General features: G+C 36.6%; 1 protein-coding gene across 10 annotated transcripts in view; it reads right to left on the bottom strand.

The window, feature by feature from the left end:
* Nucleotides 1-18,410, bottom strand: part of ADAM23 (ADAM metallopeptidase domain 23) — an 82,781-nt gene that overhangs the window by 55,409 nt on the left and 8,962 nt on the right. For all 10 annotated transcript variants that reach the window (XM_052791665.1, XM_052791666.1, XM_052791670.1 and 7 more), the window contains exons 3-4: nucleotides 14,045-14,121; nucleotides 59-122 (exon numbers count right to left, since the gene is read on the bottom strand). In XM_052791665.1, the coding sequence (XP_052647625.1) occupies nucleotides 59-122; nucleotides 14,045-14,121 (141 nt within the window). The remainder of the gene's footprint in view (nucleotides 1-58; nucleotides 123-14,044; nucleotides 14,122-18,410) is intronic.

Genomic DNA, 18,410 nt, shown 5'->3' on the forward strand with positions numbered 1-18,410 from the left:
TTTTATTGGCATTGCTCCCTCAGAGAGACCATTCTGACATGTTTTAAGAGCACAATACCTTAGAAAACTTTGGTTTTCCATCTTCATAGTGAATCTCCACATAACTGGAAGATAACAAGTCACTGTCAAAGAAAGGAAAAATCAAGATGAGAAAAAACTGAATATTCTTTCTACTGCTGTGGGTGGGGTTGGGGTTTTTTGTTAGAATTTTCAAACCATTTTTTCTTTCGTTGTATATTAGTTTAACAAAATCAAGCAGCTTGTGTCCAGTAAATGGTTTGCTGGTGCACTGGAAGTCAGCGTGTTTCAGAAGGGGGAATTTTATTCTGCAATCTAATCCCCTCTATTTTAGCTTTACAATTACATTATCAGCCTTTTAAATATGCAAAAAAAATCCCATGGCTTTAGAACTTTGTTTGCTGCCAGTAACTGGTACTGACAAAATGTACGTTTAGTTCATTATTGTTTTCAGTTAAATTTTATATTTTATCTAAAAGTTAAACAGGCTATATATAAGGCTGAACAAATACATACACAACTGTTCTGAAGACAAGAGCATATACTTTACCTGTAATTCACTTTCACAACCGCAAATACTCAGGTTTTTTCTAAAAACAGTAAGGCTGTCCCAGTTTTGGCTGGGATAGAGTTAATTTTCTTCCTAGTAGCTGGTACAGTGTGTTTTGGATTTAGTGGGAGAATAATCTTGATAACACACTGATGTTTTAGTTGTTGCTAAGTAGCAATTGTCCTAAGTTAAGGATTTTTTAGTTCCCCATGCTCTGCCAGCAAGCAGGTGTACAAGAAGCTGGGAGGGAGCATGGCCAGGACAGCTGACCCGAACTAGCCAAAGGGATATTCCATACCATAGAACATCATGCTCAATATGTAAACTGGGGGGAGTTGGCTGGGAGGGGCAGATCGCTGCTCAGGCATCAGTCAGCAGGTGGTGAGCAACTGCATTGTGCATCACTTGTCTTTTCTTGGGTCTAATTTCTCTCTTTTTGTTATATTCCTTTTAATTATGATTAGTATTGTTATTATTTTTTATTATTATTATATTTTACTTTAGTTATTAAACTGTTCTGACCTGAACCCACAAGTTTTATTCCCCCCACCCCACCCCAATTCTCCTCCCCATCCCACTGGGAGAGGGGAGGAGTGAGCAAGCAGCTGTGTGGTGCTTAGCTGCTGGCTGGGCTTAAACCACGACAGTAATGTTCTTAAAAGAAAAAACAACCCAAAAAACACTAAAAAAACCCCAACACACACACACAAAAAAACCCCAACCATACTACCCCTTTTCTTCCTTTCACTTTTTCTTCTCAGATTCTTTTCTCACTCTTATTTTTTTTCCTAACTCTGGCAAGACAAATTTCTGAAGCATAAAAATTTCCCTTACTGTATAATTTACGGTTCAAATTTCTTTTTTAAAAAGAAGATTAGCTAGCCTGTACATATCCTGGGATAACTTCAGTGTCCCATTCACTTCTCACCCCGTTATAATCCGGCTTGCAGCATAGCAGCCCAGGGACAACAAAGCAGTTAAATATGTTAACTGGCCCCATCATATATGCAAGATAAGCATTTTACTTAACAGGATCCAGAATTCTCAGCATTTTTCAAGCCTCTAAGAGCCTGTACCCTTCCAAATAAAAAAAAAAATAATCATTAAAGGGTCTGACAGTGGTACATACATCAAAACAAAAATACTGTTGCCATGAATAAAAAACATCATCATTATGGAAGCCTGGTCTGGCAAAATAGCTCTGATGGGAATTCACGACTAAGAACAACTTAAGATAATGGGTATCTCAAACTCAGTTTAAGCTATTAGCAATCCTGGTAACACTTCAACTCTGGGACTACTGGCTCATAAAATCAATTCTTCATGCTGCATTTATCAGGCGCTACACTTATCAGAGAAGATCCTGCAGAAGTCAGTTACCAGTGGTTCTCTTAAAAGTCCTTTTTCATGGAACTGAGAGACCACATTATGGCCACTCTATGCCTGCAAAACCAACACTAATAGCCATGAATAATTACTGAAGTCTCATCATTTGTCTTAACCTTCATTTTGATAGCAATATTTAATAGATATATTTTTAAAGTCCAGATTTAAAAGTAAATTCAGTTGCATAAAATCATTTTAACTTTCTCTATTTGTATCATAGTAAGCTATAAATTTTCTGCAAGAGAAAACAAATGCTTTATAAATAGTATAAGTGCTTCACTACAATGCAAACAATCACTTCTTCAATGTGGCAAGGTTTGAAGCTTCTGAAGAGTATTACGTATCAAAGCAATTAAACTTTAGAGTGTTGATAATGTCCTTTTCTTCTCTGCATTTTTCATACTTATTATGAAGCATAAGAACTGCCATCATCGGTACTTAATAGGATGGTATAGACAAGGCTAGAAGTAACTGACACAAGTAGGAAAATGGAAAATTCTGATTAGATATAAGTTTAAAAAAATCACTGAGGATGGTTAAACACTTGAACTATGCTCAACTTGAAAGGGCCTTGACCAGATTCAGATTTTTACAGGTACTTCTGCTTGAATTCACGGAGACCATTTGGTTTCCTCAAACGAATTCCAAGATCAGCATTTATCTCCCTGTTTCAAGCTTACACTCTCACACCCCCTTTTTTGCCCCCTTCTACTAACCTTGCCCGACTGATCTCAGAACTGCTTTCAATGCTATCTATCTAGTACTTTTGGCATCTCTTAAGACTCGCAGTAGGTGACTTCCCACTGTGTCTACTGACTCACAACTAACTGTAGTTTAATTACAGCATTTGTCTCTTAGATTTATCCCATTTCATGTGATGTAAGAACTGCTCAAAATTTCCTTAGTCCACCCTTTGCAGGATCTTTCCAGAGTTCTGTGCTCTTTTCTTGGATTTTGGTTGAACTTCTGTTATAACCCAGCTGCTTCCTTCATCTGCCAACTGCTTCCATTTTTTAGCTTCTCATTACTTCCAACTGCAAAGGGATACCTGATTCAGGTAGTATATACTGTGTCCTACATGATAGGATATCTAACATGACATGCTTATGATGGAATACTCCATATATATATGTTACAATTATAAAGCAAGGATGCAGCAGACGGCAGCTTTTCCAGCAGACCCTACACTTTTCTCATTGCTGACTTCCCAACGCTATTGTCCTGTGGGATCTGCTAGATACAAGGCACATCAATGAAATTCTCCATACTGAACAAATTCTCTCCAAAGAAAATTGAGGCCTGCTATTCACGATATACTTCCCAAATGCCATGCTGTAAACAAAACGCACCTTTAATTTGTGAGCCACCCTTTTGCCAAATGTAACACAGTATCTACCACCTAGAAGTTGGAGTAGAAAATCTATTATAAGGCTATTATCTTTCACAAACCCGTTCTCATCCTACCCTGTAACAGGGTATTTAACACTAGTTTCCGATCACTGTTATGTTCTTAAGCTTGTCACACATAACCACCAAAATACTGCAAGGGCATTTTTCTCTTAACATTTCGCACAGGGCAGCAAGAATTTTGAACTTTCCATTGAAAAAAATCAGTCAGCTTCTCTTTAAACTGTATGCCTCTACCTTGTTAGGTACCTGATTTTTGCCAGGTACCTTGTATCACTTATTCTTATTTCAAGTATCTGTCTGCACTAGCAAACATCCTAAAGAACACCTTACTTCCAATCATCCAGAAATCCCTCAATGTATACTGCTAATCTGAGACAACCATAATCTTATTCAGGGGAAGAGGGGGCAACGGGAGGGGCACAGTACGTTTGCAGGCGTTTTCCAACATGGCTCTGCTAGTACACACAATGAGTTGCTTCTATAATAAAGCTAATCTCAGTCCTGTTCTCTATATTCATAACAAAATCAGTACAAACACATTTGTAACTGTGCTTATAAATGGTTAGTATTGAAATGTGATATTGCAGAGGGTAGTCTAGGACTAAAAAAATCCAGAAAAAATGTTCCACTATTGCCGCAAAGAAAAAGACAGAATTTGGGTAAGGGAGTTTGTTCTATATTTTGCTAAAGCTCCAGGAATAACAACAGCTGTAAAAATAAGCATAAAACTGCTACTGCAAATTCTCTCTAGCAAAGATTTTATATGTTATTAATGTTGACAAATCTGACAAAAGACAGAAGAAATTATTTAAGGACAAGGAAAAAAAAAACCCAAACAAACCAAAAACCACTTAGCCAAAATAACTTTCAAACATTTTTTCCAACATGAAAGACAGATACACAGAGGAGCACTGTAATTTCACCAGTAGGTGTGATGGGATCCGTTACGCAAGTGGCATTAAAAAGAAAGGCCTGGAATACACCAATTAAGAGCTCATGTAGAAGTATGAGTACCTGAGGAATGAGACACAGAACTCAGACATAAAGTAGGGAGTCTCCACATCACAAAATAATTCTTCTTCCTTCATTATCATTTACAGAATGCCTAAATTTACCTCTGAAAGGCAGCCCTGAATTTTTGAAAATACATTTGTGCCTCATCTGCACTGGACTGTGTTTTGTCACCTTTCAGTTGATCCATTTACATTTTGATTGAGCAGAAATGCACCCAGTACAGCAAATTTGTTTTTCAATATTACAACAACCAGAAACAGTGCAAGCTTTAATTGAAACAATTATGTAAGTCATTATCACATCAGACAAAAGCATATTTAGGCTAGCGACACAGTATGATGCTTTACAATGCACACATCAAATTGCAACATGCTGAACGAACTCATGAAAAAAAAAAATTTTAGTCTGCTGTGTCCTTTTCTATAGTTCCTCCCACCCTGCCTTGTTTGTCTTGGATAATTGTTTTTATTAAGCTGTCCTGCACCAGCTCTTCTGAGTTACATTGAGAGATGTAAAATAAGCAGCAAAGGGATATGCCATTCCTGGTAATTGCTGCCTTTGAAGACACAGACCAGCTGTTAAAGCAAGTAGCAGATGCTTTCTGAAGAACCCGCATCCACTTCCCCAGCACATATTTCACTGCTGCTGTTTTCATTAGCAGGAGAGCTGCAGTGTGAAAAGTAGCTTACCTCAGCTGGCATCTAACCTGATGAAAAGAATTGATTTTGGTAGGTAAAGGCTACAAAATGACTAAAAGAGATCTCATACACAAGTAACCAAGTTAGCTTCTAAGAACTAGTACGCAGCCTGTGGAAAATCAGACTACAGCTGAATTATCTTTCCTGCATGCTTCTTAAATTATCTTTATACTAACCTACTACCAAGGAATATTTTTTTTAAGTATTCTGAAATGATTCAAGCTCAGTACCAGTGTCTGAGAAACCTAGTTTAGTTGAATGACTTAACACCCATCAGATGTTTTATCCATTTGACAGATATAGTTTAGTAGCACATAAAGATGTGAAAAACAAATTGAGACCTTGCTACAGCATTTTGTTAGATCATCAAGACACTGTCATCTAATGAAATGGCCACCTATAGCCTTGTTTCTATTACCAGTTTCGATTATACCCACAAGTTTTGTTGAATTGACTGTTCTTATGAGAATTTATTATTAAGCTTCTAGTATGTATTTACAGTAGCCTTTACTTGGCTGTTGTCTTTGAAGCTGCTCTGACAAGAATGTCTCCAAGGAATAAGTATACTGCAAATATTCATTGTTGTTTTTTAAAACACAGCAAAGTTTCACTACTTTTTCTGATATTACCTTGAAGGAGCTTAAAAATCAAAACATGATACTGTGGATCAAGCATCTGTGTTTACAAGCAATTAAAAGAAACAACTGATGATGCAGGTGTATAGGTTAACTTTTCCATAACTATGGAATCAAAGAAAGTCCCTGCTCACTTCTGTTATTAATACCATAATGATTCTGTAACAGTAAACAGTACACTTACTTAAAAATCACTTCTTGCACAGTCTTGCTTTTGTTGTTTGTTTTCATTTGGCTTGTCTTTCAGGTAGAGAAAAGGACGACTCGACAACAAATTTATTACAATGAAATTACGTAGGTGATATTTTAGGTATTTTTTAAGAGGTCCTCAAAAAAGAGCTCCAAAAAAGACTGACAGGAAAGCATGTTCTGAAGTCATATAGAACAGTGCAGAAAATGCTCCAGATTCTTTTCTGGATCAGTCTGCCTCCCTCAGTGCAAGAAGCCCTGAGTCAGGTCAAGGGAGTTCAGGCAACAATGTCCTGAAGCCCTCCATCTGAGAATGGAACATGCTATATTTTAACAGCTACTTCAGCAAGCATTTTGAAAGTAGGAGCTTGAAGAGTTCTTTAGAACATTAAGAACAGTATGTCACTCAGTTTCTGCCATATTTTCCTTTACCATAGCCCTGAAGAAGATACCACTTTAAAAAGGGCTATGTAAAAGGATATGAAGAAATGAACAGCTAGACAATATTACAGAAGATATGTATGAGTACTGTGTCATGGAAAATACCTCAATGTAATTTGCTATGACAGAACTTCGCTAGAAGAGAAACTGACAAAGTAAAGATTTCCTTTAAACAACTGTTCAAGTTCATTCAATAATGCATTTTTTTTGTCAACTGCTTGGAAAACAGATAGTTTTGAATTATCAATAAGAATTTTATTAACCTGTAATGTAAGGCTGAGGGCTGCCATCTGTCTGCCAGAATGATCTCATTCAATGGTAACCATATTTGCCAAAGCTTCCTTCATTTAAACCAAGCTTCTTTATTTAGCAAGGAGTAAGAATATAACCTAAGAAAGGATGCATCAAGTCAGACAACTGCTTAGTAGTTGTTTGACAGCAGATACACACGTAGCAATTTTTCAGGGAGTTTTCTCAGCACCCAGTGATCTGTGACAGCAGGATTTCATAAACCAGAGTTAGTATAATTGTTTTCAATGGCCCTCAGTAGATTTCTTTTCTGTTCTTCCAATCCCTTAACTCTTGTAAATAGTTTAATATGCACAGTATCCTGTGACAAGAAGATCTGCATTTTAAATTTTTTTTTGAGAAGCACCTCTTCTCAAACCTCCTCTTGTATTTGATACCTGTAGCTGTTACACAGGGGGAGGCAATAAACATCCTCATCCTGCCACACAGAATTTTATAGCATTGTCATATTGCCCCAAATGTGTATTTGCCTTGCCCTGAGCTTGCTGACCCTAACAAACCACCAAACCAATGGCTGTGGTCACATCTCAGCTGACAGACATTCAAAACCCTGTTCAGAAGGGTGTGAGATCCACACTTAATTATCTCCAGGATCAGGAGTGCACAGGATAAAGTCTTTTCACTCCACCAGTCTGACAAGAGGGCTAACATTCACAACATCAATGTCTGCATTTTAAAATACAAACAGCACGTCCTCTCAGGTTTTGGGGTTTGGGTTTTTGGGGGGTTGGGGTTTTGGGGGGGTGTGGGGGTGGAGGGTTTTTTTTGTTTGTTCTTTTGTTTTTGTTTTTTACAAATTCTTTAAGATGCCTCTTCCCAGAGGCTCCCAGATGCCATGCAGGAACATACATCCCAAGAGCTCATACATCAGCGTGAAAAAAAAAAAAAAAAGGTGGAATTTCAAACAAACAAATTAGCCTATGCTGAGTTTCTTGTAGTCTTGTTGAAATAAGTTCTGTGGTCAATGATTTTACTGATAGCCATTCTATGGAGCACAACTCTACTCATACATTGCACAGCAGGCATAGGGATATTACTTAATTACTACAGGGGAATCCAAAACTTGAGTTCTTGAAAGCCAGGGACTGCAACATTCATTTCTATGGCTGCAGTTATAAGTGCTTCCCTATAAAACATATTAGAAACAGACAGACATACACACTTTTTATTTTATAAAGATTTGCTAAAGAGAAGCCGATGAGATGAAGAAAAATTAGATCAAAAAAGAAAAAATATTAAAAGGACTGATCTAGAAAGTTCTAGGAAGAATGAAAGAAGTAGCTGACAAGGAACTAGAAATACTGCTGAGAAATATTTGAGACATTGAGCTAAGAGTGCAAGCCCTTGGTCAATGGCAGGACTGGTGCTGCCTCCTACTGTATTCCTGGAAGAGTGCATGAGTAAAACACTAAACAGTGCACATTAGTGAACATAAAAATGCAAATGCATACATAATATTATAAGATACACATTTTTATCATAACCTTAGTGACAGGATGGAAAAAAATACCTGAAGAGAATTGTACTAAACACTTAAAATTACAGAAACAAAATACTAAGAGAAGACAGAATTACTGAAATATCGCTTTTAATTAATGCTTCTAATTTATGGCTGAACACAGTAATTGAGAAGGAAGCTTCTTCACACCATCAGGTTTTTATAATTTTTAAAATGACAAAAGAAAGCTTTTTTCACACATTAATATGTCTTGAAAAATATATAGAAGTTTTAGTATCTGTCTCTAAGTCTTTTTGCATGTGAAATGCCCACTGAGGGCAACTTTTAATAGGTTGCCTCCAGTTCTGGGTGTGGCAAATGAGGCAGTAAAGCCCCGTTACCTACAGCTGAGACGCTCAAGACTGCACTTACTCACAGGAGTACACCCTCATTGTTGTAAAATCCTAACACTGAGTTCTTTGCATCTTATCTGTAACAAATTTTAAAAAGCTGACTAGAGTTAAACTTGCCACAGTCATATTATCACATTTAATTTACACAGCTTGTGTGTCTCATAGGATCCATTTAGTACCCTAAATGTTTAAGCTTTCATTTAAGAAAATGTTATAAATATTTGAAGTTTTCTTTCTGGAAAACTGTGACTAGTTTTCCCATTTCCATTAAAAAAGAATTTTGAGAAAAAACAAGAATCAAATAGATTCTCAAATAATCCAGTTACTGCCCCACTGTTTTTTAAATTATGCTAACAATGTAATCTCTGCTGGGACTATTCTCAAGTTAAATTCAGCCCTACAGAAACATACACAAAGACTACACAATTATAAGCTTTAAACTGATGGATAAAATTGGCTGTAATATGTTGGCTGTAATGCTGCACTTCAAAGACTGACTGCTCACAATAGTCGTCATATTTTAAAGTCTCAAATATTTAAGTCATGTTACAGTCAAACATGGTAGGGGCTTTTTCTCAGTTCATGCCAAAGATGCCAGATTTTTTTCATATGACCTCTTAATTGAAAAGAAAATCCATTTTCCTGGAAAGGTAGACTTCTACAGGGAGAAGAAAGAAAAGCTGAAAAATTCAGGCTGGTTTTGGTGATTTTTTTTTTCCCCCTTCCCCCAGAATCCTAAATTTTGAGGGAAGTTTTCAGTAGGAAGGGACAGAAGTTTTTTGTCTTTGTTTTTTACCTTCTGTTTCTGTCCAGCTCAGGTACCTAATTCCCCACTCATTGTATGGGCCTCAGACACCACAGTCCCAGTGGGAGAAGGCTCTAGCATGGTCCCAGCCCCCAGTGCTGGAGGAGACTCCTTATTTAGAGACTGGTGCTAGACCATTAGCTGAAAACTGCCAGACAATACAGCCAACTTCCCTCATCACTCAAAAAAATAGCAAGTAGACATTTTTAATTCACAGCTTTTGGTAGTATTGCTCTCTGATGTGTTTCAGTACTACACCAAATCATAAAGACTGCTAGCTTTAAACAGGACATAAGTTACCTGCAGAAATACTTGTCCTTCAACAGAAGAACAGCAGCTTAAAAGCCTTTTACATATTGGTGGAAAACAGATCATTAAAAAGTAATTTGTTAGCACCTTACAGACATTTGTGTATTATATATATTTATGTATATAATTTATATTATACATTTATGTATATATACATTGTGTATATAATACATAAATGAAAAAAGTAAGAAATTGTTCAGATATCCTAGGATCATTGATTACTCAAATACATTGTTACAACCATTAATTGACAGTATTGAGGACAAAAATATGAATTTACTGAAATTAATGACCACTTTTAAAGGCTTTTTATATAAATTGGGTTTTAAGACAATGGTACATGTTACTTGTTGCATAGGAAATTTATCAATTTGGGGCAATCATAGCTGAATTATAAAAAGTCTAACTTTTCAAATGGGATTAATCGTTACCCCACTAGTACCCTATAATCTTTCATTTTTGTAGTAAGAGCATTAACTAAAAACATTATTTAATCCATTACAGATTAGAAAAAGTATTATTTTTTGCATCAAATTACTTCCATAATCCACATATCTGCAGTTATTATGCTTTGTCATAAATTACATCACACTGACAGCCTGAAATTGGTCAAACATTTAAGTGTAACGAGGGGCAAAATGTCTGAAACTTCAGAGTAGCCCACCTTGTTAGAGTTCAAAACTAATCTTTTTTCTTGAGTCTTCTTGTCAGAAAAAGCTGCCAACAACGACCTTTAGAACAACAAATTATATTTCATCTGTTTTAACACCTGTAGGCCTTGTGCAACTGAAAAGCTGATTACCCATTCAAACTCCATACAAATCTTACATTTGAATTGTCTCTGCACATTGGATTCAAGAGGTTTGATGGGCTTATATTCCCTTCAAGCTGTTTGTGCTTTTGCACTATAGCGAGATAGAAAACGTCAAGTAAGAATTTATATTAACGTGCTCCAGAAACTTTCAGATTGCCATGTGTTCTTCTTACAAAATCTTGACAGTTATTAATGCAAGTGAATATCCAATTTTCTTCACCTCCTGGTTATAATACTTGCTGTGAAAAAAAGAGCAGCTGGAACATAGAAGGTAGGCAACCGCACAGATTCCAACAAAGGTAAAGAAAACTTAAAACCAAAACCCGTTTTGTAGGCAACAACAATCCTCTGATTTTAGCTTTATATACTCAAAGAACTTTCCTTAAAAAGGGACAAAACCAGAACACACACACAGAGCAGCAGACATTAACTCACCTTGGAGTAACTGACACAAATATATATTCAACATATTCAAGGGTATTCCAGATTTTGAATACATATTCCACATGTAACTGGAATATTTTGGCCAATAGCACATAACAGATCAAGTCTGTGGCCCTGTTGTTGTTCTGCCTTTCCTTCTGACCAGACATTAGTAATACCAGTAGCACATAACAGATCAAGTCTGTGGCCCTGTTGTTGTTCTGCCTTTCCTTCTGACCAGACATTAGTAATACCAGTATGCCAACTAAAATTCATTGCAATCCAACATAGTAGCAAAAGGCAGCATTTTGCTGAGCACATAAATGTAACTGAATGGGTCTTTTTCAAATCATTGTCTACGGGTATTTACAAGTTAAGATGTTACAAGTTTTATGACTTACGGTTTTAGAGTCTTATGTCAGGTCAAGAAGTAGGGCAGGTTTTTGAAGTCATTATTTTCTGGAGCAGAACCAGATCAAGAGTTAAACATTTATGAGTCAAAAGCCACATAGGAAGCTAGGAGAAAACCTGATGTATAAAGAGGCAAATGGTAGGGGTACCAATAAGGCACCTGAACACCCTGCACTTTACACATAGCCAGTAAGAAAATTCTCAATACCCCAAGAGCAGAACTTCTTTGCATAAGGTGCACAGCAAGTGATCTTCCTCTCTCTTTTTGAAGTGAAAGACATTGCATTTCTTGATTGCTGATAAAGGAACCACAGTTGGAAAAAATATGTACATTTACTTTCTTTATGGACCCTTTGTTGTTATAAATAAGCAACAACAAACAGCAGGGCTGGACAATGGTTAACACTGCAAGTGTGTGGGGAATGTAAGGCTATCCGGTTTGTGATGGTATTTGGTTAACAGCCATTCAGCATAAGAGACTAGGACAGGAAAAGCAACCAACACCCAGACTCACAAACCCTAATGAACAGAAGATAAAGAGTTCTGGTCTTTGTAATTATCTCTCTTAGGTCACTGACTGACAGGCCATGGAAGGAGCCACTCAGGCATGGCCTTGAAGAGATTCAACCAGAACTTTAGAACAGATAAGAAGTGGTAAACAATGTCATCATGGGTGTCCTGGGAAAGAAAAAACTTATTACAGGATGTCTGCAGGGGCTTGTGGAAATGTGCAAACATTTTTGTGAGATGTCCAGGGGAAGCGCCAGAGGTAGGGAAGGTGAATCAGGAGAACAAGTGTGGGAAAATGGAGAGGAAGTGGCATAAAAAGGAGTCATTAGTGTAAGCTGCAAGTCAGTATTTGTTTGGCCCAGCCCCGCACCTGATCACTACAGTCTGGCCTCTGTTTTTATTGAGTCCTACCCATATCTTCTGAGTAACTTTGCTCTCTATTCTGCATAGGTGTGATGTGCAAGCAAACTTCAGAGTCAGTCAACAACTATGAGAAGACCTGTATCTAGAAAGACCTAAGGTCTAAGCCAGTGACAAAGTAAGAGACCTCAGGCCTAGACGTGAATGTTTGATCAACTTAAAGCCTGTGTTAACATTTGAGTCTGAATGTGGGCATGTTTGTGAATCAGGAGAGGGCTGGTGTGTGCATTTCACTAGCAAGCTTCCAGTTCCCATCAGCTGGAGAAGAACTTTATCAGGCTGTTTGTATTCTTGTTCACCTGAGTGCTGTTCGTGTTTATACATGGTGCCAGTAAAGGCAATGTTTTTTCTCTGTGATGATCTGTGTGACCAGCCATACCCTATGTTTAGTGCCATCTTGGGAATCTGCTCAGTCTCGCTACTGGCTGGACATGCAAACAGGAACAGTGGCAAGCAGACCAAGAGGAGAAATTCCCTGTAGCTTAGAGGCCACTAGATATAGGTTCCCTTCACAAATGTCATGATTACCCCACTGGAAATTACTTTGCATGGGTCCAGCTCCAACTCTCCTAAAACACTGTAGTCTTGCACTATAGTTCTTCCAGAGGCTAGAGAACACCCAGTTATCTTCAAGCTTTCTTTCTCCTTCCATTCTGTGTGCCATTCCCTGCCTTCATATTAACTCATCTTTTCCCAGCCACTCAAGACTTTGTGTCACATTTTAAAAGATGGAACTGCAAGAGCAGCCTAACTTCAAAATCATGCCTGGATGAAGGAAAATGTTACCAGTTCACCTTTACAGCAAAACATCTGATAACTAGTAGCCAAGCACCAAAATATGTGAATATAACAGTTCAGCAAATTTTATAAAGCCATATCTTGCTGCTTTGAAAAGCTATTAGATTTAATAAGCTTGCATTTTTCTCCCTAACAAAACTTTCATTACATGACAGTTAAGACCAAAGTAAGACCTCATATGGACCTCAAGACCAGAGGAACACGTTTTGGTTTTTTTTAAAACAGTATGCAATTGTTTCTGTAAATTTGTTTCTCCTTTAAGTGTGCTGAAAGGCTCAAGGGCAGCAGAAGGGGCAAATAAATACATTTTTAAGCAACACGGTAGCTAATCTTACCGGTCCAGTATTTAGTACTGATTTTATACTTCTACCTTATTCTTAAACTTTCTCAATGTAAACTTTCAGTGGCAAAAAAACTTCATTACAATTTTTAGAAAAACATAGTTCCATACCTTCAGCTGGGGATATAAATAGATGTGATACAAACAACTAAACTGCCATTGACCTGTATTACAAGTCAGATCTTCTAGACCTGATGATTACGTAAAATTGTCTATCTTACTGGTAGACACACTCTAGCCACACCTTTCAGTACAGCCAAACTGTTAGGATTCCCACCTCATTAGGAACTTCATGATTATAGCGACAACAGCATGTTTTCCAGATCATTAAAGATGAGCCATTCATACAAGTATTTACAATATTCCTACACATCAACTTGAGCAACTAAAACAACATCTGCATGACAGTTCATCAATAAGTAAAAAAAAATGCACAAGAAAATCCACACCTTTCAAGCACTACTGGTACTGGAATCTCTCTATCATCATTTATTTCATGATGAATTATAAAATTTTAAAGGTATGTGTGTTATGGGCATCAGCAAGGATAACAGTTACCTTGCTTAAAAAAGGCTAGATGTTATTTTGTATTAATAAACTTAGATAACAGCATATTTTTCTACAGATCTTGGGATTTCACATGCCCTGACCTTGTACCATAAGTTAAAGACAATAAGAGCAGGAAAGAAACAAACCTCAAATTGTGCACTTACTTATTCAGTGTGAGGTCAAGGATGAATTTGGAGCCAAAGGCCTCAATCTGGAAACTTGCCTGGGCCAGATGTACAGCCTGTAAACATGAACACACAGCAGTACTACACAGTTTTGCAGAACATTCAAAGTTGTCAGAAGAATCACTGAGCTTTATATGCAACAAATATGTGACAAACACCTGTGAAAAACAAAGTTATGGAAAACACGCTTATTTTCATGAATCTCATAGGCATATGAAAAGCTTTGCCCTTGTACCAAATTCTGATTCAAAAGGATATGCCTTTTTAGAGGGTAAAGGAAGAGAGAGAGGAAAATGGTAGCTGAAAAGCATGCTTTCAAATACACACTCATTCCTCACAAAAACAAGAAGAAAAAAAAAAGGAAAAAAGAAGATTCACATAAATGTTATATAGTCATCTGATTATGGCAATATATAGATAAAAGCATAAGTAATGTAGTATACTGTTCTTTTAATTATGTTACTGCATTAATTCACTTTAAAAGGCCTGAAATAATTAAAGCATTTGTAATACATGCCTTCAAATAATAAAATCATGGCAAGCCTTATATTATATGTTATGAAAGACTCCTTCAAAGTAATCCTTTCACAACTACAGACTTTTTACTTGGCATTGTAGCCAAACCAGCACACAGAAGACTGATGCTGCTCAACATACAACAACAATAAAACAACATGAGCTTGTCACACATAGGGAGTTAACTTTAACTTTCAGGATATTCAATTTTTTTCAGTTATATAAATTGTATTCTTTACTCTTTCTATACTGTTGTAACTGAAGCCAAAGGCATTTAAAACATGTTCATCTGTTTTCTAGAAAAATAAGGAGAAAAGATGATCCAAGAATTTCTTTTTTGAAGACACTGTTCCAGCAGGGTGGAAAAGATTAGATCTGAATTTCATAGAACCTCTTCCCCAATAATGGTCTAATCAAATCATGCTTACTTATACACTAATTTGATACAGCATTAATAATTACATGAAGTTGGAATATTATGACTAAGCCCTTTAATCAAAAGACAAAAATACCATTTTTTTATCAAACACCACAATGAATCTTCAGGTATGTCACAAAAACTATATAGTTCTAGCTAGTTTACGACATAACTTAACATGAAAGTTAGCCTTTACAGCCCACAAGGCCTACAATTTTGTTCTCCTTTGGAAATTTTTCAGCAAAGGATAAATTCTTTATGTTCCTCTTCCATTCTTGCACTACACAGAGCAGCACTGATCTTCATCTTATTTCTCAGCAAAGTTACCCATCATCTTTCATAAACCCCTTCAATATAACTTTTTAAAAAATTTCTAAAAGTTGCTATAGTGACTAAAATCAGCTGTGATGTTTCCTGTGCTAGTCAATCATTCTTTGCCCCCAGAATTATCATCTCTCTTTCAACAGGGTCACAGAGCTTTGTTGTCAAGCTTCTTTATAAAAAGTGTGTAGTTACAAAATATTTTAAAGATCTTTAGTATCATTAAACAAGCTCTTACCTAAATCCTGGGGGTTTTTCCTATTAAAAAATACACTAACTTTAAACAAGAATTTTAAAAATAGTATTCCTAGGTGATATCTAAAATAATATGGAAGCAAGCCAGTATCAAGCTTTCTCTCTGTGACATTTTTTGGTAAATTAATATTAACAGTTGTCTCACCAGTTCACCAATTCGCTGATAACACTGGCCTGGCAAACTCAGTTTACAGCTGCTCTGAATCACCAGAGTGAAACAGTTTGAGTATAAAGACAAACAGATGACTCAATGGAGAGAATCTCCATCAAGAAAAAAATCTGAGAGAATCTGCAAGGATGAAAGCATATATATTAAAAAAAAAAAAAAAGCACAGAATCTCAGTGTAAATGCATGCCTAGTAGGAGAGGCTTTTCAGCCCCTGCTCCACTTTTTCTGCACAGTGAAACCAAGGAACAAGTGTCACAAGGTGCTTGAAAAGCACCTGTTTGACAAAAACCTCATGTTTTCAACATGTACATGTATTGTTGCAGGAAAAGAGTTGCAATTAGTTTTATCCCACAAAGATTCCACTTAAGAGTTACAGGAGCTACTGCTTTGAGTCTCCTCCACGTGTAACATTTACCTAAAATTATGTGTCTTCATATACATGCCACAAACATGACGATTATTAACTATCTGGAAAGTTTAAAAGAGCATGTACTATGTACTTGGAAGTATCAAAATATCTCCTGCTCAAAGATAAACATGGTAATTTTGAGTATACTGCATTTTTACATACAAACCATGAAGATTGAGTCTTTCCTTTAAGATAAGACTATCATTTACCGATCTATGACATAACATTCCTGACATACTTAACATGGCAAAGAGCGGCTGCTCAATCAGGATTTACTCAGTGTAGTATATAATTAATGTTTACAAGTTGTTTTAGAAACAATACTAACTACCAGTGATCCCAAACGCTGTACTTAGCCAAGTTGAGAAAAAAAGTAACATCAAAAGGGACCATATACTTTTTCCACGCTTAGTTTAGAAATAAAAATGCACTCTTTCTTTTCAGTTTGATACAAGTGCAGCATTTCTTCCACTCCTCCTAACAGACTACACATTACTTAAAATGTGTATTCTTTGAAACACTATTTAGAACAAGAGCAGCATCAAAGCTAATCACCTGCAAGAGAGATACCCAAGTATTTTGTTTCCCACTTCAAATTTTTTGTCCCTACTATTCTTCTGACTGCCAATTCCAAACCAACTAAATAAGCCAAACTCTTGAATCTCTCTCCTTTCAAGAAGATTCAAGCAAGCTACTTAACTGATGAAGAAAATGCTTAAGTGTGGAGGATGACATACCACCTGGAATAATAAAACACACTTCAAAAGCAATCACGGTATACTGAAACAAGCCAAAAACCTGAAAGTTCAGCACAAGACATCACAGATACTAAAAATATACATGTATTAAAAAAACCCTGGATAACCTCAAGATCAGGAATTCCCATCAAGGGCTATTAAATCCAGAAGACAAGTTCTGGTTCCCAGAAGATCCTGAGCCACAATTTGCTGGAGTCTGGGAGACCAGTCTAGGAAGTAGCACCCCATGACTGTTATTCTCCTATATTCCACCCTAGGCATCTGCTACTGATTGCTCTCAGGGACAGCTAGATGGACGTCTACTCTGATCTGCTACAGCCATTCTTTTGTCCTATCAAGTCCATTCAATGATACACACGTATCATCCTTTAAGTTTCTAAGCCATCAACCATGTATTCTTTATCCTTCTGCAATTTAAAATTATTTAAATTAACTTTTCTACAATATCATAAGAAAAAGTTTGTCTTGTAGGATTAGATATAATATCATTGCTATTTCTGAAAACAATTGCTTCTGTATATAAAAAGACCACTTGCTATCTATTGCTGTGCCTCACTTAACAGATGCAGCCTGTACACATAAGCAAGTGCTGCAAAGCAGCTGACACTGATTTGCTACCCTGCAGTAGGGCATGTTCTCCACCAAACTCAGCTCAAACCACTGGTTACTGGATTTTAAATCCCTGGAGTTTAGCAAAAACACCATTTTGAATTCAGGTGAACATGATACACCACACTGCAGCAGAATACAGGTTTTGTTAAGCCAGTTTAATAACAGATAACCACCCATGAAAGCCATAAGCTAGAAATCAAGTGAAGGTAATGAGAATGAAGTATTTAATCCTGAAAGGAGTCACCAGGTGTTTTAGCTGTTACAACCATCATATATCACCATGATGGGAGGAAGTATTTCAGAAGAGTACCTGTGGAATTCTTATCATGTCACAGTATTCTCTTATCTGCTACTGTGTAATACAATGCCTGAAGTATAATCTGAAATACAGTGTTCTTCTGATTGGCATAGAAATATAAATGCAAACAAGAACATAATGTAGATTAGTATACATTTTGAAGAACATATATGGGCTAGATATCTTACCATGTCTTTTCATGGGAAAAATATTAAACATCACCTTCTTGTACCACTTGCTACATGCCTATGTTCACATCTGCATGAGTATTCTTTACTTACATAAACAGGAGACCAAGTTCCTTTGTACATGTTTGTTTATTATCTAAAAACCTCTGCAGAGAGGTTCCCACTTTGACAGCTATAAGCTACCCCAACAGCAAAGCTGCAAAATTACATAAAGTTTATATCATCAGTAAGTCTGCTGCAGAAATAGAGGAGCGGGTTGAAGGAAGATCTGAGTTTAAAATTTTTCCTGCCCCCAAACCCAAATTTTAGAGGGAGGGGGGAAAAAAAGAAAAAAATCTTTTTTCACTGTTCTGGAAGCTCAGATTACTAGCATAGTCACTGTAATAAGAGATTCTTCATAC

This window comes from Harpia harpyja, chromosome 7, assembly GCF_026419915.1.
Source record: "Harpia harpyja isolate bHarHar1 chromosome 7, bHarHar1 primary haplotype, whole genome shotgun sequence".
In the NCBI taxonomy this organism is placed as follows: Eukaryota; Metazoa; Chordata; class Aves; order Accipitriformes; family Accipitridae; genus Harpia; species Harpia harpyja.